At 43.0% G+C, this 22419-nt stretch overlaps 1 protein-coding gene across 1 annotated transcript in view; it reads left to right on the forward strand.

The window, feature by feature from the left end:
- The window catches only part of PGM5 (phosphoglucomutase 5), an 827968-nt gene that overhangs the window by 241998 nt on the left and 563551 nt on the right, over positions 1 to 22419 (forward strand). The window contains exon 6 of the mRNA XM_078675734.1: positions 19501 to 19655. Coding sequence (XP_078531860.1) covers positions 19501 to 19655 — 155 coding nt within the window. The remainder of the gene's footprint in view (positions 1 to 19500; positions 19656 to 22419) is intronic.

Here is a 22419-nt window from a genome sequence, read left to right on the forward strand (position 1 = left end):
TGTCATATTTTAATTCCCTGGGGATACAAAAATCACCAAGGAAGAAATATGTTTGTATACCTAAACCTATTTAGGTATTCCTTCTAGGAGAGCCAGCTAATTAATTTCACATCACACTATGGTACCGCCAAGAAAAAGCAACACATTCTTCGATGTGAGCTTTGAAAACAGGCATGCCAAAAATACTGCAGAAAATGCAAGTATTATAATCAAAGTAGTGCTTAATGTACTTTTCGTACGTGCACCGTTCAACAAAACCAGATAGAGAAAAATCTCCTCATTACCTGCCTACACAAATTGCAATTTGCATATCACATACATATCCAAAGTTGGCCAACACAAATTCCAAAATTCCAAAGCTACAGTAAGCGTTACTAAACTACCTTACTCTTACCAATCAAAAGGTTATCCAAATTCTAACTGCCAAGTTCTAAATGACCTAACGGTCTATCTTTTAGAATACTCACGCCAAAAAGGTTCTCAATCAGGAGTGACATCATGTGGAGGATCAAAATCAGGAAGATCAGAAATATACTGGGCTGCAGAGACAGAGAATCCCCAGAATTCCTGTGCACAGAGTACTTTCCTTAGAAGAGTCCTGTCCTGTCCTCAGTAGATTTCAGTCTCCTGACAAGATCACTCCTTCAGAAAGTCACTTCTCTGATGAGGCCCGCGTTGTTGGGCGCCATTTGAAGAACCTGAAAACTTCATTCTCAGGGGTACTTGATAATAAAGAAGTTAGCACAGAAGCTGAACTATGAAAAGACATCGTTATTAAACTTAATTAAGTGAGACCACGTCACACAGGAGCCTTAGCAACTGAATAAGGCAGTCTAAAGAGTACAGAACACAGAGGCCTTTATATGCTTAGGGTTACAAACTCAGCATAAAAGAAAGGGGCAGTCCTAGCTTTTGCAAGCATGCAAAATACCTAATATGGACATACAAGATCTGCAAAATATTAGCCAATAGGAAAACATTCAAAACAAGGCATCATGTAACCAGAACGTCCCCCTTAAGTGTGTTTCTGCCCAACCCATAAGTCAATCAATTACAGCACCTATAGGTCAATCAGTAATGGCAGGACATGTCTGTATGCAGTTAGGCCAGCTGAGATTGGTTTTCAAAACAAGGACAGAGGGGGGTTTTCAACACGTTGCAGTCCAAAGGGCAGAGACACTTCATGAATAGAGCAGCCTGTGTAAAGGCAACACAAAATGACGACAAATGTAAAATGGAGTCAAAATTAAGGAACCTCAGACCCTCCTTTTGCCATTACACAGGCAAATCCGAATTCATTGCTAGGCAAGCATTTTCCATTCTAAACATTTCATTAAGGGTTTGAGCAGGAATACAAAGAGAACAGGGCATTGGGTCATAATTAACAACAGGAGAAAGTAATGACCACTATTACAAACAAAATTATCATTTTTCACAACCCTAAGCAAAAGCAAATCCTAAAATTATTTAGCAAACTTTTTCAGGGCTCCTAGTTATTTCAGCGACTATTGACAATGCCAGTAAAACAATAAGAATCAGTCTCCAAACACCCATTCTATGCAATCGCACGGGAAATACCCAGAGTCCGTCCAAGCCTCTCTGGCAGGCTTCTATTGTCCATCAAATCTGCTTCTGTTGTTTTCTTCTGCATGGGCCTCTTCATTCAGGCCTTTCATGAAAATGGTGCTTCTCAGTATCCGTTGGAGTGCCCTCCTGGCAAACACTCACAGCTCATTTGAAAGTTTCAATGTCTCAATGCAGTGCACCAGTGTCTCTCCTCTGCGGCAGACACTACAGATATTGTACTCTTCGTTGGTCATGGGCACAGATCATCTTGTGCGGACCCGGGTCTACATTCTCAGGCTCCAACACTCATTATTCAGTGTCAGAGGACGCTCAGGCTGCTTTTTCATGGGCACCATAATGTAGTGCCTTTTTCCAATCTTGGATCCTCCGGTGCACTGCACTTCCGTTGGAGCAAAGGAAAAGGGGGGTGTGTGTGGCCAAAACTCAGGCCAAGGGGCTCGGGGGACTACACACTGTCAGAGGTTACCAGCACATGACAGGTGGAAAACTGAAGCCTCAAAACAACAAGAATCCTTCTCTTTCGCTCTTTTGCACTGAAATTCTGGTTCTGTGATGTCCAATGCCATCTGATGGAGCAAGTGCGATGCTTTAGAGATACCATTGATGGCGCGATGGCGATCGCTATCCAGCCTTGCTTCTTTTCTGGGTGCTGGGACTAGTGACGTAGGAAATGTGACACAGTTGTTAGTTTCCTTCAATTTAGTACAAAAACAGTTTATTGTATTTAACAAGGGGACTGCAAGCAGGTGGCCTGCAATCTTCAAAGGAGTGGCCATATGCAAAACAAGGACAGAGGGGGGTTTTCAACACGTTGCAGTCCAAAGGGCAGAGACACTTCATGAATAGAGCAGCCTGTGTAAAGGCAACACAAAATGACGACAAATGTAAAATGGAGTCAAAATTAAGGAACCTCACGGGCTCAACGAATTTTGGGAGCTAATGCACGAGGTCTTGGAGTCGATCAGAGGCTGCTTGACATCGGGCCTGGTGAAGCTGTCGACGAAGGTGGTTAGGGTTACTTGATGCTGATCGGTGTCAAGTCCATGGAAGGCATTGATCGAGTACTGCTCGGTATCAAGTCAGTAGAAGCTTTCAGTTAGTCAGGGAGGAGTACACTCAAACCACAGCAAAGGGTCCAGGACCTTGGGGACAGTACTTTTTGGGAGGACTCACTGCCACAGCAGGCAGCACAGGGTGCCATGTCAGGTCCATTTGGGACTAGTCACCTGGCAACCAGGAACAGGCCACTGGAAGCTTGTTGTAAACCTTTAGTTCAAACAAGAGCTCGGCCAACATACCCTTGCAGTTACTTCTGGGGTCCTTGGTTTAAGGCAAGCAGATGCAGCCTTCCTTCAGGTAATTCAGACAACAGGGCAGTCCTTCTCATTCTTTTTAGGTCCTGGAGTGATCTAAAGGGTGTTCTGGGGATGCCACATTTATGCCCAGTGCAAGCCTGCAAGTGGAGGCAACTACTGGTCACACCCTACCAGTGAGGAGAAAGTTTCCAGATTTCAGCTAACCATACACACCTTTATATCACTGCTTTGGCATACTCAGATACTTGACAAAAATGGGTAAAATCTCTCCTGTGGGCACTCCAAACCAGTTCTGGGCTAGCTCCCTCTTCCACTGCGTTTGGAGCCAAGTTGCCCAGAGGAACAAAGGAAGGGGGCAGGCCTGGTGTCAGGTTCATCTGCTTGTGAGCGGGTAGGCCTCTTTGAAGTGTAATTAGTCCTGGGACACATCCCCTTGGCCACCCTGTCAAGGGGAGGTCAACATTTCCCCACACCCAAGCCTTTTGTCCACTGTCTGGGAGCAATTTTCATCTCGCCACAGAAGTGCCATAAGCAGTTAGGTGATGGTAGAACACTGGCAGTAAAGGCCTCCAGAGGCTTAGGCAAAGACAAGTAACTCTTCTACAAATACCTTTTGCAGCATAGTCAAAATTCGATTTTCCCACTAAATTTGATTTTGATACCCATTAAAATAGCCACTGAATTATATTTTAACTGCTTCCAAACTGAAATTATCATTATAAGGTGTTCTAACGCAATCCAGTGTTTCGTTATGGGTGCTGCTAACTATGCCGCAGTGAAAAAGAGCTTTAGGGGCCTTTTTATTATAAGGAAATGAATATTAATAATTTCTACATGCCCCACTTTAAAATACCATGCACCCTGTCTTATCGGGCAATATAGCTTACCATAAGGATAACTTATAAATATTTAATAGGAAGTTTTAGGCCTATCAAGAGCGTGATTTCTATAGATCAAATTGGCAGTTGCTGGCCTTCAGACATGCTTTTCTGTGCTACTGTATGTTATGCTCTGCAGATTTGTAGAATGCACTATCACCCATGAGGGTATCCTGGCGCTGAGCAGGTGTTTATCTAGTCACACTTATGGCCTAGTGGGACTACTCAAAAAGCCAGGTCTTCAGTTTCTTGTGGAATTTGAGAAAGGAGGATGAGTTTTTTATGTGTAGTGGCAGGTTGTACCACGCTTAAGGAGTGATGCAGAAGGCTCGACCGCCAGATTTGATTTTTGTGTGGATGAGCGGAGTTGTCTAGAAGGTTTGTGAAAGCAGATGCCATTGATGAGGTATGCTGGGCCAGTGTCATGTAGTGCCTTGGAAGTGTGTGTGAGGAGTTTGAATTGCACTCTTTTGTGAATGGGGAGCTAGTGGAGCTCCTTCAGGTATGGTGCAATATGAGTGCGGTGAGGAGGTTAAGAGTGAATCTAGCCCCCAAGTTCTGAATGGTGTGCAGCCTTCTGGTGTTTTTTTTGTTGATTCCGGCATAGAGGGGGTTCCTTTAGTCCAATTTGCTCGTGACTAGGGCCTGCTTGAAGGTTTTCCAGGTGTTGGTTAGGAGTCATTTGCAAATCTTCCTCAACATCTTCAGGATATGGAAGCATGAGATGGTGACAGCATTGATTTGGGTGATTATTTTGAGTTTGCTGTCAATGAGGATCCTGATGTTCTTGCCATGGGAGGTGGGGTGGGTGTTGGTCCAAGCTCTGTTGGCCAACAGTTGGAGTCCCAGGTGATGTGCTCTTCCCAAAGATCACGATTTCAGTTGTGTCGGTGTTCAGCTTTAGACAGTTGGTGTTTAGCTAGTGGGTGATTTTAGTCATGTAGACTTTCAAGTTGGTTCAGGTACTGGGCATCCGTGGTGGGTGGGACACTGAGTGCTGCAGCTCACTTGCAGCATTACATTTACAGGCCCTGGGTACATGTAGTATCATATACTAGCAGTGGCAGCTCCTCCACTAAGGCAGAGGAGCATCACCCCACTGCGTTGAAGCAGTGAAAGAAAGGAAAAATAAAATGATAATAACGTAATGTTATTATCATTCTATTTTGTCCTGCTGCTGCAGCTTTACGTGATGGGGTGGGGCGGGGCTGCTCTGCTCACACAGCAGAGCAGGGGAGCAATTACTGTTTGGCCAGCCCTCTCGGGATGGCCGAACAGTAATGTGCACTTCGCATGTTCTCCATGCAGGCTGCATTACAGCCTGCGTTGAGAACATGCCTAGGCCCCCAGGCCCTGTATGAGTGCCGAACCACAGCACTAAGACCAATCACAATGCTGTATTGCAGTGTTGTAATTGGTCATGGGAGCCTGGCTGCTTGCTTCCTGTTACCTTGTGGAGATGAGACGCAGCTGAAATCCCCTTACCCCCCTCGCCTCCCGCCTCACCACTCTGTGCCAGTCGCTACTGTATACTAGGGACTTTTAAATAAATCAAATGTGCCAATTGAGTGTATGCCAATTTCAGTGCGTGATAAGGGAGAGCAGAGCACTTTAGTACTGGTCAACAGGACTAAAGTGTGCAGAGTTCTAAAGCCAACTAAAACTGTTCAGGCAGAAAATCTGGAGGAACACCACTCGAAAGATGGTAATTTCCAACGGTTACCTTTGTGCATGAAAAGAAAAATAGAATATGTAGGACTCAATACATTTGTGGCAACAAAATATGTGAGATTCAATGTTACAATCCATTGTAAGGGTTTTCTAGTGACAAAAAAGAAAGGATAGAAGACTGCTTATATGCAATGGGAATATGTGGCAATTTAGTTGCACTTTAAAGACGTATACTTTTGTCTGTTTGAAATTAACTTTGGTTTTCGATATAAAGTGCGATTTTCAAGACAGGCGTCTGTCCGAAGTAATTTCTTGTAACTGTGACTCGGCTCGTAATCCAATCTCCGTCCCTTTGATCATGGCCTAAGTTTCTTAAAGTTCTCTTGTACAGGCAGAGCCCAGGTCAGTAAAAGAGACAGCCATGGTGAGAGGAGAGAGGACAGGAAGGGTCGATAGCATTGCAGAGTGGCGGTCCGGATGCGGAAGCATGAGTACACTAAAGGGCTTATTACATAACATATCAAGAGTGGGAGGAAAACACGAACTATGAACTTTGCTGCTACAAGCCAGCACTGAACTTCCTCCTTAAGCACCTTGTTGCACATTATCACTGACCCACTTGATTTATGTATTCCTTCCAGAGAAGTAAAACACATTAATCAAAACATCACAACTTTACATCCAGGTGACATCACAGCAATGCATCACGTGCAGGTGCGTAGCTACCATGAGTGCAGCAGGTGCAGTGGCACCATCTCCGGAATGTATGGTCTGTACAATGTTACCCAATTACAGCTGTTATATATATATATTACCAAACGTGGGAATGCAGTTTATTTTTTCTGTCTTTTATTAAGACTCATGGTAACTTTGATATGCTACTGACAGCCGCGTTGCTAGGTGGGGCGAGGGGGGCGGACCGCCCCAGGCGGCACTGTTTTAGGGGCGGCGGCCGCGCGGCACTTGTGGCCCGTGGCCGCAGCCTTTATAATTGATTTGGACACTCGCAGACACTACTGTCAATCACTACAGTAGGGTCCGGGTCCCCAAATGAATTATAAAGACCGCTGTCACGGGCCTCCAGTGCCGTGCGGCCCCCGTGTGAACAGCAACCACACCTCCTGGCTCCTTAGTGCTTGTTAAAGCGACGTGGTACCGTCCTTTGTGTTTCCTGTCCCAGGGCCGTCATTCTTGTAGAGCGCCAAAGCGCTACCAATGACGGCCCTGGGAATGACGTTTGGCCAGCCCTCGCGCTGAAATGTAGCGCAGCACGGCAGGCGGCAGCTGTGACGTGTCACGCACTCTCCTTTCATAAGCGGATGTTCAAACGTTCGCGCCTTGCCCGTTATGGACAGTGAGTGATTAGCTCAGAGCACATCTAATGGTAGCGGGCAGCAGCTTTGTTTTTCGTTGTTTGCTTGCAGGCACGATGTTGTTTGAAGTCCTGACCTGTGTGGCCCAATGCCTCAGAAGCCCTCCCTGGCCCTGACCTCTTACCTGCCTCAACGTGGGCTGCTGGGGTCGCGGGTGGGACACTTACACCACCGGCCTGTGTCCTTTAAAGGCAGCCAGCTGACTTGTGATGGAGCGCATGACATACTTCATGGCGGATGCGCTGCCCTTCAGATCGGCTCTAGTTTAACAAACTTGCAGCAGCATGCATCACTTGCTGCACTCCGCTTGTGTTGAAGGGTGGATGGCACAGACAGACTTGCGTCTTTTGACTGTCTTGATGGTGACGCCAAACTACAGTGGCCTTCGATTTGATATTGAACAATTGCAGCAGCACTAAAGCCCACTGACAGGATCGGGATCAGTGCAATGGATGCTGTCGTCAAGTCAACATTGAGGCATTTAAGAAAAGACAGAATGGAGAGACTTCAAGTAAGTGCTTTTTTTCAACTTTAACCCTGGGCTCCCTGCGACAGGTGTGTGTGTGTTCAGTTTAATAGTTCTATCAGGCGGCCAGCACGAGTCCGACTATCACTGGAGTGGGCCGGCAAACTCAAATTGCTGCGGCCTGCTGTCACTCACGACCTGACCCTGCCTGCAGCCAGCCAGCTGAGCCTTGCTTGCAACTTTGCAGCCTGGAGGGTGAATGTTATAATGAGGCTGCAGGCAAACCTAAATTGCCACAGTGCGCAGTAGCGGCCTAATTGAGCTTGCAGCCACTGCCTTGAGAGATGGTGTGTCAAGCAAGGTATTTAGGGTCTCGTCAGCAAGCACTTGACATGTATACTTCATGATGAGAAGACAATTTTCTCATAAATTGATACTGTGAATTACATACTAAGAGTTGCTAACCTCAAGCTTTGGGAGGGAAAGGTTTGTGTTTTTCCTGAATACATGTGCCATACAGTGACTGCTTCATAAATAATTTTAAAGCACTGTATTAGGTTTTATTAGCTCTTCTGCTTTTGCATTCACTGTCCTGTAGCACTGAAAATCGCAACATACATTGTCGTTGAGCAACATATTTCAGAAAGTTATTCTTGTCAAATACATGCTCAGAAAGTGATTTAAAACGGTGCACGTTATATTTAATCATCTAAGGCAACTGATGCAGCCCAGCATCAGTCCACAGATATTAGGTACCTGAACTCACTGTCTCTCCAGTGCAGCTCTTTTATTCTCTCTCTGCTTGTCTGAAAGAGCTTACCTGTTTATGTGCTGCAGTGCATTTATATATAGCTTTGTTGTGCTCATGACGCCTCTCCAACATTACAAATGGGGAATGTCATTTTCTGAATGGCCATTAGTCTAGACACTTTCCGCATTATTACCATTACTCTTTCTGACTTTAATAGTTCCAGGCTTTTGTGTTTAACACTAATAGGACATCTGTCGTCCGCTGGGAAACTGATCAAGAAGTGCTCCTCCTGTCAAAACGTATGGTGAATTAATAAAAAAACGAAACTGCCCACCTCTTTTGTTGCCTATGTCAAACATTAACCTGTCCTCTTTTGGTGTGTCAGCGTCTGCCATTTTTGGATTTTCTCATAACGGGACATTCCATTTTACACACACCACCACCCTGGCTGGCTGTAACTTATGTGCGCCTCACTCTCACTCCCCTGAGCCTTGCAGGATGCAGATTGTCTGAGGCGAGTGTCTGAGGCCACTCTCCAATCAGGTTAAATGGGCACTAGGGTAGCTCCCCTCCTTTCTGGTGCTTTGCAGCTGTTAGACTTTCTCTTTGCTCAAATGGGAGTAATTTCTGATATTTATATGTTTCCCGCGTCTTCATTGCTTGATTTTGCTCGGGAGAAAGTGTCACTCATAGTCATTGAAATTCGAGTCCGAGACTTAAGGTCACACAATCACAGGGCTGCGGAGTCCATGGGCGGCAATCTGAGGGATAGCCCCGGGCGCCACAAGCTCTAGCTACGCCCCTGGCTACTGATCACCAGGATTGGCATCTAAGGCAATATGGCAGTGCCAGATAGGCCAGTCTGACACGTAAATGTGTGGGATGGGTTTGTGGCTGCGTGCGGGACGGTTTTTATGGTGTGTTGGGCTGCTGTTGTGGCTGCATGTGGGCTGGTGTTGTGAACATCCTGAAATAAAGGCAGTAGCAAGCAGCACTGTGCAAACTCTGAATGCTCTTATCTCATTGCTTGCAGTGTGAATGTATCATCTACATTTTGTGAGCAGGGATGTGAAAACCTATTTATTATTTTGTCCTACCCCCTCCTGCAGTGTGTACGTTGGGCACTTATCTGGATTCCAAGATACCTCTTGGACCTCACGCAGCAAAAGTAACAACTTCCTGCTTCATTCAATTTAAAATACTTCTCTAAATTCTTCTGTTTAGAGAAAAGAGATTCCATGTCCCCTAGTGAATGCGCTTTTACAATCTCGTTGGGATCATGGTAATGCTGTTTATTTCACAGCACCTGTAAAAGTGAACTCCAATTCATACAAACTTCAGCTGCTCGCTTGGTTGTGATTTACCTATGCACCACATATCTCTTGTCATCAAAACAACTATACTGGCTGCCTGTACTAAATGGAATTGTGTTTAAGTCCATCATGTTCCTCGACAGGGCTGTTTATCACACTTTTCTAGATTTTCGGCTCAGTTTAGCTGCCAAAAGTCAAGGGATGCGCTCCCTATTTCTCCATGTCCAGTCTCTTCTCATATCCTTTCAAAAAACTGCAAAAACACATCTACTTACTCTGTATTTCCTTTACTTTCAAGTGTGCTTTGCTGCAGTCGTATTCTCAGCACTAGGACACCCAGATGGGTCACAGAGTGGTCTATAAAAACTACAATAAAGTCAATCATGTAATCAAGTATAAGCGTGGCTTAAGATCTAATTGTCAATAGTGACTAGCAATCCCCAGAGCAACAAAATGTAACTTTTCAGGATCACGCCTTTTCTGTTGCTATCTATTAAATTTGGAAATGACTCTTCAGTCAGAACTTGATGTAACCCGTTTTAGGGAACTCTTTAAAAAGTTACTATTTACTAATTTGCTGATTAAGTGGTATAAGGAAACAACAGGTTATCTTAGCTCCATGAAACTTCGATGAATAAATACTTTCTAAATAATCTATAACATAGCATAACACAAAGCACATAAGGTTGCATGATGGAGTAGATACATCCATTGAAGCGGGAGACTTGGAGACAGAATCAGATTCCATCTAAAAAAGTGGGTTTACCATCTGTGCCGTGGAAAACATCTCCTTGACCCACCTCCTCTAATCCGACCACTTCCTTTTGAGGATGCCCTTTAGTCTGCACTTCCACCCCCAATCCATTGACCTAATCTGTAAACTGATGCCACATGGCTGCCTCCTTTCCCCCGCTGAGGTATTATGGAAGCTGACCATGTAGTTCCATGTAGTGATCTACAACAAAGATCAGCACAAGGTTTCTCTCCTCCTCAGCAAAGCACCCTATCCTCTTACATGAAGTTGGCTGCATACTGGGTCCTGTAGCTATAGCGTGAGGACGGAAAGCCACGCAGGTCAGAGGGAAGGGTGTAAGAGCCTACGGTGTGGGTTGTATGTGTGACAGGTGCATCTGATTTAGTTCACATGAATGCTGTTTCCCTATTCTTTTCTATTTGGAACTTTTAATAAAGTAGGCAGAAATCGATGTCCCATCTGTGGAGAACTCAACCTATAGGTGTATACCTGAAATCTGCACCTAAAGTTACTCATAGTAACTTTACAGTCATAATGTCTGTTGTAAGAGTTTCCACCCCCTCATGTAATGAGGTGGAGACTCGTAATCCTACAACTGGTTTGATGGTATCATCAATGAGGAGATTCCTGCCCAGTCATAGGCGGAAATCTACATGTACACAGATTTCTGCACATGGATTACACTATGTGAGTAAAGCCTTAAATTCGTAAAATTACCTTGAACAGGATTATCTGCAATTTAGAATGCATAATCTATTGTAAATTCTGCATCTTGTAGACAGTGATGCGTGGAGGTTCACCATCTAGGCAGGTAAAAGTAGATGTCTAGATAAACTGAGAATGCTGTGATTGCATGGTCTGTTATTGTGAAGGAGTATATCTCAATTAGGTATTTTTTGACAATATTTTGAATTATTTGAATGAAATACATTCCTGAATTAATTTTAATTGCTGAAAAGAAATATGTGAAATCTTAACCACTGAAGTTTTGGAACTGCAAGACATTGCCTGAATTGAAAATAGCCAGGCTTGTATGTTAGTTTAACATGTTGCCACCCTTTAGAATAATGCCTTTCCTACTTTAAAGATAGGATCTGCTTTAAAGAAAATCCAAGTTAATGTTGACATTTCCTTGTCATAATAAAAGCTCCCTAATGACTGACAACAAAGTAGTCCATTCAGAACAGTTATCTGTGTTTGAGAAGGAAACTGAGCAAACAGAGATGTTTAGTCAATTAATATTACCCTGAAAGATCACCACTATCCAGCTTAATCTCCCAAGTGTCTGATCAGAGATATCTCTTGGGTGTAAGGAAAGGAAGGGAAACATCCTTTACAACGCAACTTTTACCACGCAGTGCCTTTACGACGCAACTTTTACAACGCAAACCATTACAACGCATTGCGCTGGGGGCGCTCTAGGATAGGGAATAGGTTTAATGTACTATCCAACACCTTCCCTACTATCCACGGGGACTGGAGTTGGAATAGTAAATTAAACTATTCACTATCCAGCGCCCCAAAGCACTATGCGTTGTAAAGGCATGCGTTGTAAAAACAGCGTTGTAAAGGCATGCGATGTAAAAGCATGCGTTGTAACGTCATACATCCGGAAAGGAAAAGCAACTCCACGGGAGTTTGATGTTTGGGGTGTCATCTAGTAATCTTTTGTCTAAAGCCCTTTAAAAAGTTATCTTTCCTGTAGGACAAATATGTCTCTTGGTTTGAAGTATTTCAGATCTAAAATTAGATCTTTTTACTTACTGGGATGACAAAAAACATAAATGTTTTCGCTAAGAAATGTAATTCCTCATGTCGAAGACAATGAGATTTAGAATACTTGCATATTCGCAGAATTGGCCACAAAAGATTGGCAGAGTTATCTAGGCCTCATCTGTCTCCCGCTTAAGAATCTAGCGCACATTGTTTGCTTTTCACCACTGCTAAATAAAGATCAGGGAACCCTGAGAACAATTCAGTCCATCAGTGATGATGACATAATAAACTTTTGGAAAGGTTTTTGACTGAAGAAGTCTTCCTCCACTGTGGTCCCAAACTATATCAAGAAGAAAATGTTCCACTTAAACAGCATTCTCTGAAACATCAAGGTAATTGCCTCACAATTTGTACTGTTCCTTGTTTTTGCATAAAGCCAGTGTGACCCTTGCTGAACCAAATTTAGGTATTACATTCTATGCTCTTATTAAGTCAACAGGTGAAAATGCAGAATTGTACACAAAGTTTGAAGATATTATAGCACTGGTATTACTAAAAGGTAGTCACCATGTCCGTGGAACTGCACCCATTCCACATACTTTCTGCTGCACTAATACTGTAATTTCCCCATCCCTGCAAAAACACAAAAAACAGTCTCCTTTAATGTGTATAATCTACTAAAATGAACTAATTGGTGAACAAGTCATCACACTTGTCTAGATTCTTTGTGACATGACTTTTATGTTCTAGGGCAGGGTTCAACAAAGTCAGTCCTGAAGGGCCAGATCCATGCCGGATTTTTAAGGAAACTGTATTTATCTAAAGTCTGGCATGGATTCGGCCTTCCAGGACTGTTCTAGGGCATACAGTATGGTCCAGGCCAGATTTCACGAATATCAATATCAGATAATTTTACATGAACAAATTCATGATTAGCCTGATAATGTGACATAGATTTGGCCCTCATGGACTAACATTGTACACCCTGCTCAAAAGTTATCCAAAACTGTGTCTAGGGCCTTCAGTGCACCAACTACAGCACTCATATTGTTACTTCCTTAGGAACACAATTCACCTTGTTTTAGTTGAGAGAGGAACATATAGAGATCTCTCACACACTACATAAAGTCTTCACTTTTTCCACTTTCTAGTTTATGGAGTCATTGCACCATTTAAATTGACAAACGTTTTTTCCCAAAGTTTCACTTAACTCCACAGACAATTTGATTAGCGAACATAATTCCCCAATCCTGAGTCACACACCTAGCATGAGTGGAAGATTACGATTGTAAAGTGCATTTACAAGCACAGTGATTCTGCCAATTTGATGGGTTTTGTACATTTGTGAGTGCTGAAGAAGGGGTGGGAATTTGGACAATTTTGGGATGCATAACATGCAGATGTAAGCATCTACAAAGTCACATAGGAATGGCTATTTACACACCTATTGCAGGTAGTTCCCTACTCTGGGTTCACATGCAATCTGGCTCCTGCAAAAAGTACATTTCCAGAATTAGACTGGGGTATGAGCACTATAAATGTTTAATGGAGTCATAGGTTAAGGTGTTTCTCTACGACAGGGGGTGTCGGTACTATTGTTCCTGAGGGCAAAAATACAAAATGTGCAGATCAAATTTACGTGTAGACATTTTACAAGTGATGAAAATTCTGTGTGCATAATTGTTCCTTATCCTAATGAGTATGCCTGGAAATCTAGATTTGTGTCACTTTCCAATATTACTTCTGTTTTTTTCTAAATCCAATGAAAATCTCAAATCTATTTAAGATGTATAAGTAATTTTCCAGGAGCAAATTCCTACAATTTGTCGATGGACCTTATGATTCTGTCCATTCTGATATGTGAAGAAAGTCCTTAAACCCTACTGATGCATGTGGGTTGGTTCTTCCAAATACATTTCTTAATAGGATGAATACAGGGCCTGACCAGCAGGGTCAAGTTAACTAAAATGTTTGTATCCTTTGACAACATTGAACCCGATTAATTTCTCAACCAAGTATTTCGGAAAGTCAATGATAGGAAGTTCCTGGAAACTTGTAGATATGGCATTTTCCTTTCTGTTTGGACCAGGGAGGTTCCTTTATATATTTATATTTGGATGCTAAACCTCTCCATAGCCTTCTCTATGCTTGAGATATGTTTGAAGTATGTGAAAGCAAGTAAATGCAGTGTGTAAAGAATAAAACAGAGACTGCACCTCTTGAAAGTTGGACTTGTGTTTTTTGCACAGTCGCGGTGTTAGTTAGTATGGGCCTGTTTATGTCATAGAATATATTTCCCAAATAATAATTGATTTTCAATGTGATATTACCCGAAGTGAAAACCTGGACCCTTGGGCTTGAAGGTTCAACATACGTATATATAAAAATAAAATATTTAAATAAAATTATGCAGAAACAATATCAATTAGATCAAAAGGATCAAAAGCAATTCATCAGCCAAAGTTGTCCCAAAGAAAGTAAAGGGTGCAGATAGCCACGTGTTACACTATCTAACAAAGCTTCAAGTTAGTAGTTGCATAAGTCGAGTCATTCTTGAGAAGGAACTGAAAAATCAAACCTCCGGTGATGAAGAACAGTGGAAGCTGATGGGAGGTGTCAGAAAGTATCAATTACAAAAGCTGTCTTGCAGTACCAAACTATAAAGAAGGTTCATGGAGAGTTTCAAGTTGTAAATGTTCCCATCAATCAATTGGAATTTAAAGAGCACAGCTAATCACCCGGGAGGGTAGCCAGGCGCTAATCTCAAATGCATTTATGACTCTATAAACAGATGGAAGATGCACATTTTTCATGTCAATTTCTCAAGTACTGAACACTTAATGCTGCATTAGTAGTCTCCTAGAGCCTTGTCTGCCAGGGTCTCTTCAACACTCTCAGGCGGGCATGAAAAGAGCCGCTCAGACAGTCCGGACCACAGGATCAGTCCTCTCCAAGTGTCCTGCAGGATTCTTCCAGGCAGTAACCACCTGAGGCAGACCACAGAGCTTTCAGTGCTGCTGACTCCTCTGTTCCTGGGTGCCAGTCAGGAGGCTGACTGCAAACCCATAGCATTGGTAGAAAGCTCTTCTGAAATTTCCATAAAATCCCTACTAAAGACCAGGGTCCACATGTACGACCATTTTTTGCGGCCGCAAACAGGAGATCCTCCCGTTTGTGTCCGCAAAAAGGGTAATGTCATGTGCAAATGCTATTTTGCGAGTTACTGACTCGCAAAATAGCATTTGGAACTCTCGCACTTAGAAAGGGGCATCCCTTCCTAATAACAAGTCATCATGCCATGTACTATAGTTTTGCGACCGCATTTGAGGCCGCAAAACAGTCCCAGACACTGTTGTACATCCCAATTTGCGAGTTGCAAATGCGACTCAATTTGCGAGTCGCAAATTGGTGTGTCATATATCTGGCCCTAGGCTCTCTTTTAAGGTGATATGACACTTCCTCGGCTTGGAGTGTGTTTTGTGGCTGAACATCTCCAAGACATTTATGTGCTACAAATATTCAATATGGTTTCAGAGACAAGGCTTCTTTGAGCAGAGGCCTTTGGAGGCCATAAGTCCTTTCCTTCCCTTCTTTCCCCTGCTCTCTGAAGAATAAATGAATTTTAAAGACTCTCTTCAAACTACAGCCAACACACATACACACACATGCTGTCACAAAATCTAAATTGCTTCATGAGGCTATATCGGGCCGACAGGAAAGGCTAATACCCAGGGCCCAATCCACAAAAAGAGGGACATCTGCACCTACGGGGTTAACACCTTCACATGGGTGCAGAATTATGCCTTTTCCAATTTCCAAAACTTTCTGAAAGTACAATTGGAAAGCTACAGTAGTCGAAGGTTTTTAGGCATACTTCAGGAAAGCTTTTGTGAATTCCTGTTTTTGCTTGTGTGCTGGTATGTCTGCTGTCAAATCTGTACACAGTGTACACCTGCTAAAATGCCAATGCTTTCATTCATGTTTTTTTCTCCACAGGATAAATATATTTCCTAATGGAGAAACCCCTTACCCTGCACTCACACAATGTTTGCAGTATTCCATTACTCTTTCTCAGCCTGGAATGGAATTTACCTTTGTCTATGTCATGGTGAGAAAGAGTCATTTGGGAGTTTATGAATGGCCATGCACAGACTCATATGTTTTGTGGACCACCCCAACATCTTGTGTGGAATTCACTCTCAGTTAATTCTCTGCTGTTGTGAGGTAACATCATGCAAAGGGAACTGGATTTGTGACTGCAAGGTCAACTTTTGTTAATTCCTTGCAGTCATAAATCCTGCCATTTGTGCTTGTAAAGCTGTTTTACTAGAGCAATCGGGCCCTCAGTTTTTATATGAGCGCACAACACTGACTGGCCTCACTCCCTCTTCCCTTGGCAGGACATTATGTTTAATAGGCCTTCCTAATTGAAGGCAAATATTTTACTTAATCATTTCCTTTTATAATTAAACTCCCTTTTACCTAGACAGCACTGTAAACTCCCCGGAAAGCAGCTGACTGAAAATGGAAGCAATCGTTATTTCTCTCATACGGTCTGAGAAAGAAAAGAAAGCAAAAATTGAATTTTACATTTTGGACTGTACAGGTAGAAACTGATTTTTGAGCTTGGACGGATTTCCAATAAAAACCACAACCACCACCACACCAGAAAAAATAATTCTGTGAAAAAACGATGTTACACTTTATGAGAGAAGTCTGCAGTATAGCTGCAAGCCTTACCATTAAAAAGGTTCATTATATTTAGGGCTCCTGGTTTTTATGATATTTTTCTTTTTGCCATTTCCATCTGCATTTATCCATATTTATTTTTTGCCAATTTTATCTGTATTTATCCATATTCATTTTGTTTTTTTGTGGAAAAGTTAGCTGAAATTAGTATATTTCCACATTTATTTAACCAATAAATATGCACTCATGCTTGAAAGTCTGGCAGGTTTCAAGGCGGTGAACAACCACACAAGAAAAACCAGTGCACTTATATGAAAATATGCAAATTTCAATATCAACCTTGTTAAAGCATTTTAATAAAAAATCCTTTCTGCTTTTAACCCCCTAATCTATCAATCCACACATCTACTGGCCTGGCAGTCATGGCAGACAGTATTTAGAATTACTCAAACAGCAACCCAATTTCCGTTTTTATCCACATTTAAAAATAAATACAGAAAAGAAAATGAATGTTTTCTGTCTGTATTTATCTATAAAAATCAGTAAAAATGGGAAACAGGGAGCCTTAATTACATTATGTTTTTCATGGAGGAGACAACCTCTTTAATTTCTCCACTCCGTGGAGGATCAATTGATAAAAACTTAAGTTAAATTGCAATATTTCATTTAGAAGTATAGTTTACCTCTCAATACCAGCCAAATCCCTTCTCAGAATATACAGAATATATCCAGACAGTCACACAGCGGTGTTAACAAGCAAAATTGTTAATATTTTAAACACAGTGCACATGGTTCTGGAGCTTTTTATCAGGCCTCAGAGACAACACACAATTAAATTCACAAATCCACGGATGGCACCTAGCTGAGCAAATTAAACAAGTGCACTTGATAATTAAGTGCTAGGTAACAGTACAATGTACAAGGGATAATTCACTTGGGCCTAAATCTGCCCACAGAGCCGGGAAATCGGTCATCAAGGGTGGGAATACATTGCAAAGTTGGTGAGCACCCACAAACTTGTTGTTTTTCACTAACATTTTCCTGGCCTATTCCTGCCCTGGATACCATGTGATGGAGAATGTGTTTGTCCGCAGGGAAAACTGTTTACACCATGGAGAAAAATAGTTACGATTTGTTTTAAAATCCACTTTACGGAAATGTATTTTGTGTAGATAAAAACGCATGAGAGAACTCCTGGAAAGCTGTTATAGTCAATTTTGTCTCTGGAGTACTCCTGGATTTTTTAATCCCTTCAGTTCATTGTAGGGAATATGATCCAACCAACGGGCTCGAGCCCGTCAGAAGTGTCAGTCAGTCCCTCTGACCGATGCGGTTGGACCGACCACATCATTATGCAGCGGTCAGACCGCCCTGCTGGATGTTGGTCGGACAACCACTGACAGCCTGGCGGTGGCGGTCCGACCGATATCCTAATGAGGCACATATATTATCAAGCTATTGACTAATGATGTATCATCCTCAACAGCCAAACTCACACTTTAAACTATATAAAATAACCCCCTCCTAAAAAATTTAATTTTTACACTGCTGACTTTTGCAGAGGCGGGCCCCTGAAGGGGGCTCAGGAGCGGGCGCCATAACCCGGCGTTGAGCCCCCAGGAGGTGAGGCGGGGGGACCCGGCTTGGCGCGAAAAGCAGGTACGCCGAGCAAGGCGTGGGGAAAGCTCCCAAGGGTCAACCCCCCCACATCGCCGCAGCCAATGGGGGTACACACGGGATTCGAACCCCTCAATGGCAGGGAGTGGCGCGAACCGAAAGGGCTAGACCGGGGGGCTTAAAAGCGCTGCTCCCCCAGGTATGCTCCTATCATCCAGGAGCGGGGGAGCAGCACAGCGGAAGAAGAGCAGCTTGTCCCACCCACCCACACCAAAGGAACAGCAATGTCGCAGGGCTGAGAAAGGCAAAAGACGTGGCGAAGGGCTACGCTGCGAACGGTTGGTACGGAGGTACACCGGAGGGCGGTGCGCCAGAATAGGTCCACTCACCTTCAGATGCCACACGGCTGGGTGAGGTAGCCTAAGGACAGCGACTCTGGGATGCTTCACGACTGGGTTTCCTGGCTACCAAAGGAAGGGGTAGCAAACAGAGACGGCACTCGCAGCCCAACCCCCGCCGGATGGCAGGGCACAACAAAGTCGGACAAGGTAGCAAGGCGGCCTAACTCTGGGACAAAGGGGATGTACGACATTACAACGCATGCTTTTACATCGCATGCTTTTACAATGCGAGTTTTACAGCGCATACCATCACAACGCATAGTGCTTTGGGGCGCTGGATAGTGAATTATTTAATTTACTACTCCAACTCCAGTCCTCGTGGATAGTAGGGAAGGTGTTGGATAGTAAATTAAATATATTCCCTATCCTAGAGCGCCCCCCAGCGCAATGCGTTGTAATGCTGCGATGTAAAAGCACTGCGTGGTAAAAATTGCGTTGTAAGTGATGTTCCCCGCCAAAAGATGATCGCAAGGAAATGTATAATGATATAACATGCAAAATGCAAAAATATACTTGTTTCCTTGTAACTCTAATAAACTGCGGCCAACAAATGACCACCACAAAATAAGAAGTGTAATGGCTTTCTTGGCGGTAGGGGAAATACCGAAGGGAAAGGGATGGTGTATACATGCAGGAGTGGGGCAGGGTGCGGGGGTTATGCCAGGTCCAGTCGCCTCACACATCCATCTTTCCATTGCAAGTTAAAACTAGTAGGCCGTTGTCAGATTGAATTTCTCTACATTGTATAGGGTTATAGTCTAAAACTTTAAGGTAACAATCAACAGATAAATACATTTTTTTGAGTGTTTAGGTGTTTAAGATTGGGTATGGGTATAGGAAAAGTATGTATTACAAAAACGCACCCTTTGCTGGCTAACATTTAAAGAAAATACAAGTTGTATCTTTCAAATGAAAGCCTTGACAAGGAAAATGAAAGTTCACACCTCTTTCTCTCTTCTCTTTTTCAGGATCGATACATGATTCTGGGACAGAATGGTTTCTTTGTGAACCCTTCGGATTCGTTGGCGATCATTGCTGCTAATCTGCCCTGCGTGCCGTACTTCCGGCAGATGGGCGTCCGGGGCTTCGGCAGGAGTATGTGCACGAGCACAGCACTCGACAAGTACGTACCTTTCCGCCATGCTTTTGGCGGCCTCTGACGCTTAACCATGAAAATATATTGCAAGCCACTAACATGAAGTACGTGACGTGTTATCAAAAAATGGATGCACAGTAATTTAGCACTGAGCTTTCACAATGCTTAGTGTTTGCCGGCGCACGGGGTCAGAGTTAACTAGTGCTGTGGTGATTGGGGAGCAGGTCTGTGGCAGGCTGCTAGCTTCAACAGCCTCGGAGGTGGATATAAATATATACAGTGATTGAATGGAAAGTGTTTCTTCACGAAGAGTGTCTTGTGACGTGTCAGGAGCTCTGTTTCTGAGGAGGTGCATAAATAAAGTGTCAAATGAGTCAGAGACCGTTTGCAGTGCAAATGTGCAAATATGGAATTTCTTGCTTGCAAAGGTATATATCATGCTGCCTATAAATCTATGGCTGCCTGTTAGTAATTTGTAATGTGGTGTGAATTTAAACATAATTTTGTAAACTTGTGTGCTGCTGTGCTTCCACAAGAACAATTTTTTGAGAGTTTGAGAGGACTTTTTTCCCTTATTGTGCTGTCTTTCTTTGAGGAATTAATGACCTGCATATTTGTCTACTAATCATCGTAATGGTTTGGTTCTTTTTCTTTGTACATATGCCCCTTGAGACACTTGGCCTGTGTTCATGAGCCATGATGGGAATTGAAGAGACAGTTTTGGTCACTAGCCTTACATTAACTGCAGTCTCAGTTAATCTACAATAACAATCCAATAGTACCTGAAGTTTCCTCCTCTGGCCTCATCTGCTATGACGGCGGTGTCCTTGTTTGTCATTTTTTGTGTTTACTGAGAGGATGGAAGCTCTTCTTCCAGAAATGATTTACTTAGCGACAGAGGTGACAGCTAACAAAAGGTGTTGTTTGGGTTGTAACATAGAAGTATCTTTGAAATCATGAGTTGTAGGTGGTGGGACATACTACAAAAAGATGCAAAACGTTTACAGCATCCTTACATGACGTACATATTTACATAAATATGCCTCAAAGAGGGGGAAGATGAACTGAGGCAATGGGGGAGGGGTGGAATAGTGTTTTAGAGATTAGAAAGGGAGGGTTCTCCAGTGTGCATCTGATCTGAGTAAGTGGGTTTCGCAGACCTGACTAGGGATGGAGTTACATAGGAGGGGATCTAACGGGAAAACCATTATGGAGTAGTGTGTGTAGCGGTGAATTCTTTGTTATGCTATTCAAAATCCATCTCTATCTATAGGAAGAGATCCTGGTTTTACTGTCGACCATTACATAAAGCTAAGTAGCTCAAACGGGAGGTCATCATCTTTGGCAGCAACAGGAGTCACTTGGCCTGCGTGTCCAGCCTGTAGAAAAAGTCACAAACCATGTTGTTATAATTGACTTGTAAATCACATTGGTAGTCCAGATTATTGCAATAGTTATGAACTGCTATTTCCATTTCGGAAAACGGAAGCCTAGTCATCTACTGTTGTGATAAAAAAAACATTGAGCACACTGCACAGCGGGCTTCCTCAGGCCCATTGTGTGAGCCCCAAAGATCCAAAAAGCGTCTGTCACGGTAGTTAGTGAACATATGAACATGACTATGTCACTGAAGCCTGCAGTGTGTTGAATGTGCTCCCTGTCTCACCTTAGAATGCCTCAGTTATCTGGTGCTCTTATCTCTTTCCAGGGTTACATCCTTATCTTCCTTGTCAAAACCATTCCAGTAGTTAGGAAACTCTGTCATAAGTGCCCAAGTTCCACCTCTACGTTTGTTGTGAATGCTGCACCTGTATAAGACCCCCACTCTGTTGAACTTGCATCTGTTGGAAAACAGATTCTTTCCCTCACTGACCACCATTAGAAAAAAAGGTAGGACAATTCTATTAGGTTAGGCAGACTCTAGGACTGATGCCAAGTGACCCATTTGGCTAGTGTGTGCTATATAAATACTGCCAGTCAGTCAAGCCAACGTGCAGCTAAGATCTGTTAGGATAGTGGAGTTTGGATATGGGGAAGTACTTATTTTTGCAGTTGTATCTAGTGCGAAATCGACCCAAGTTTATTGGGCGCTTTACATGAGCACCAGTTGCATTACACAAGGACACATTCGTTTTTGGTAGACACAAGGAGATTGTGATTTGCCCAGAATCACAGGATCTTGAGCCAAAACAGAGACTTGAACTTGGTTCCCCAGCTCCAAAGTCGGCAACTCTGGCCGTTACACTGTATCCTCTCCCCTACTTGCAGGAACTTTCATTGTTGGTTGTTAGCTTCTTCTGAAGTAGGATGATAATCTCTTGTTTGATAACAATGAGTGCTTAAGGAAGGCATACGTCTATCTCTTATATTAGAGTACAGCGTGGCACTGCTACCCTTGATTAAAGTAGCTCAGTCTATTTCCAATGGAAGTTAAATACTTTTTTTCTGGGTACGACTTGACGAACATGAGGTTCTGATCATGGGTTCAACGTTGTGATGTGAAAGGTCTTGAAGATATTGCAGGACTAATCTTTATTAGGGTTATTGTTAGGGGCTGGTCCTTATCACAGCTCTCTTTTTATCAAAGAAATATTGTATATCTTCACAGTGCTTATGAGTGGCAGCGCTTGTTCATCGATTATGCTGCTGTTGTGATCTTCTGGTAAATGTGATTAAGTAAAGGAATTCCCTTATTTAAATTGTCACCTGAAGGAAATGTTAAATTATACTTGGAAAAGGGACATTTCTAAAGAAGTCTGGGATAATACTACACTCCCAAAATTGCATCGAG

This window comes from Lissotriton helveticus, chromosome 2_1 (genome assembly GCF_964261635.1).
Source record: "Lissotriton helveticus chromosome 2_1, aLisHel1.1, whole genome shotgun sequence".
NCBI classification, from domain to species: Eukaryota; Metazoa; Chordata; class Amphibia; order Caudata; family Salamandridae; genus Lissotriton; species Lissotriton helveticus.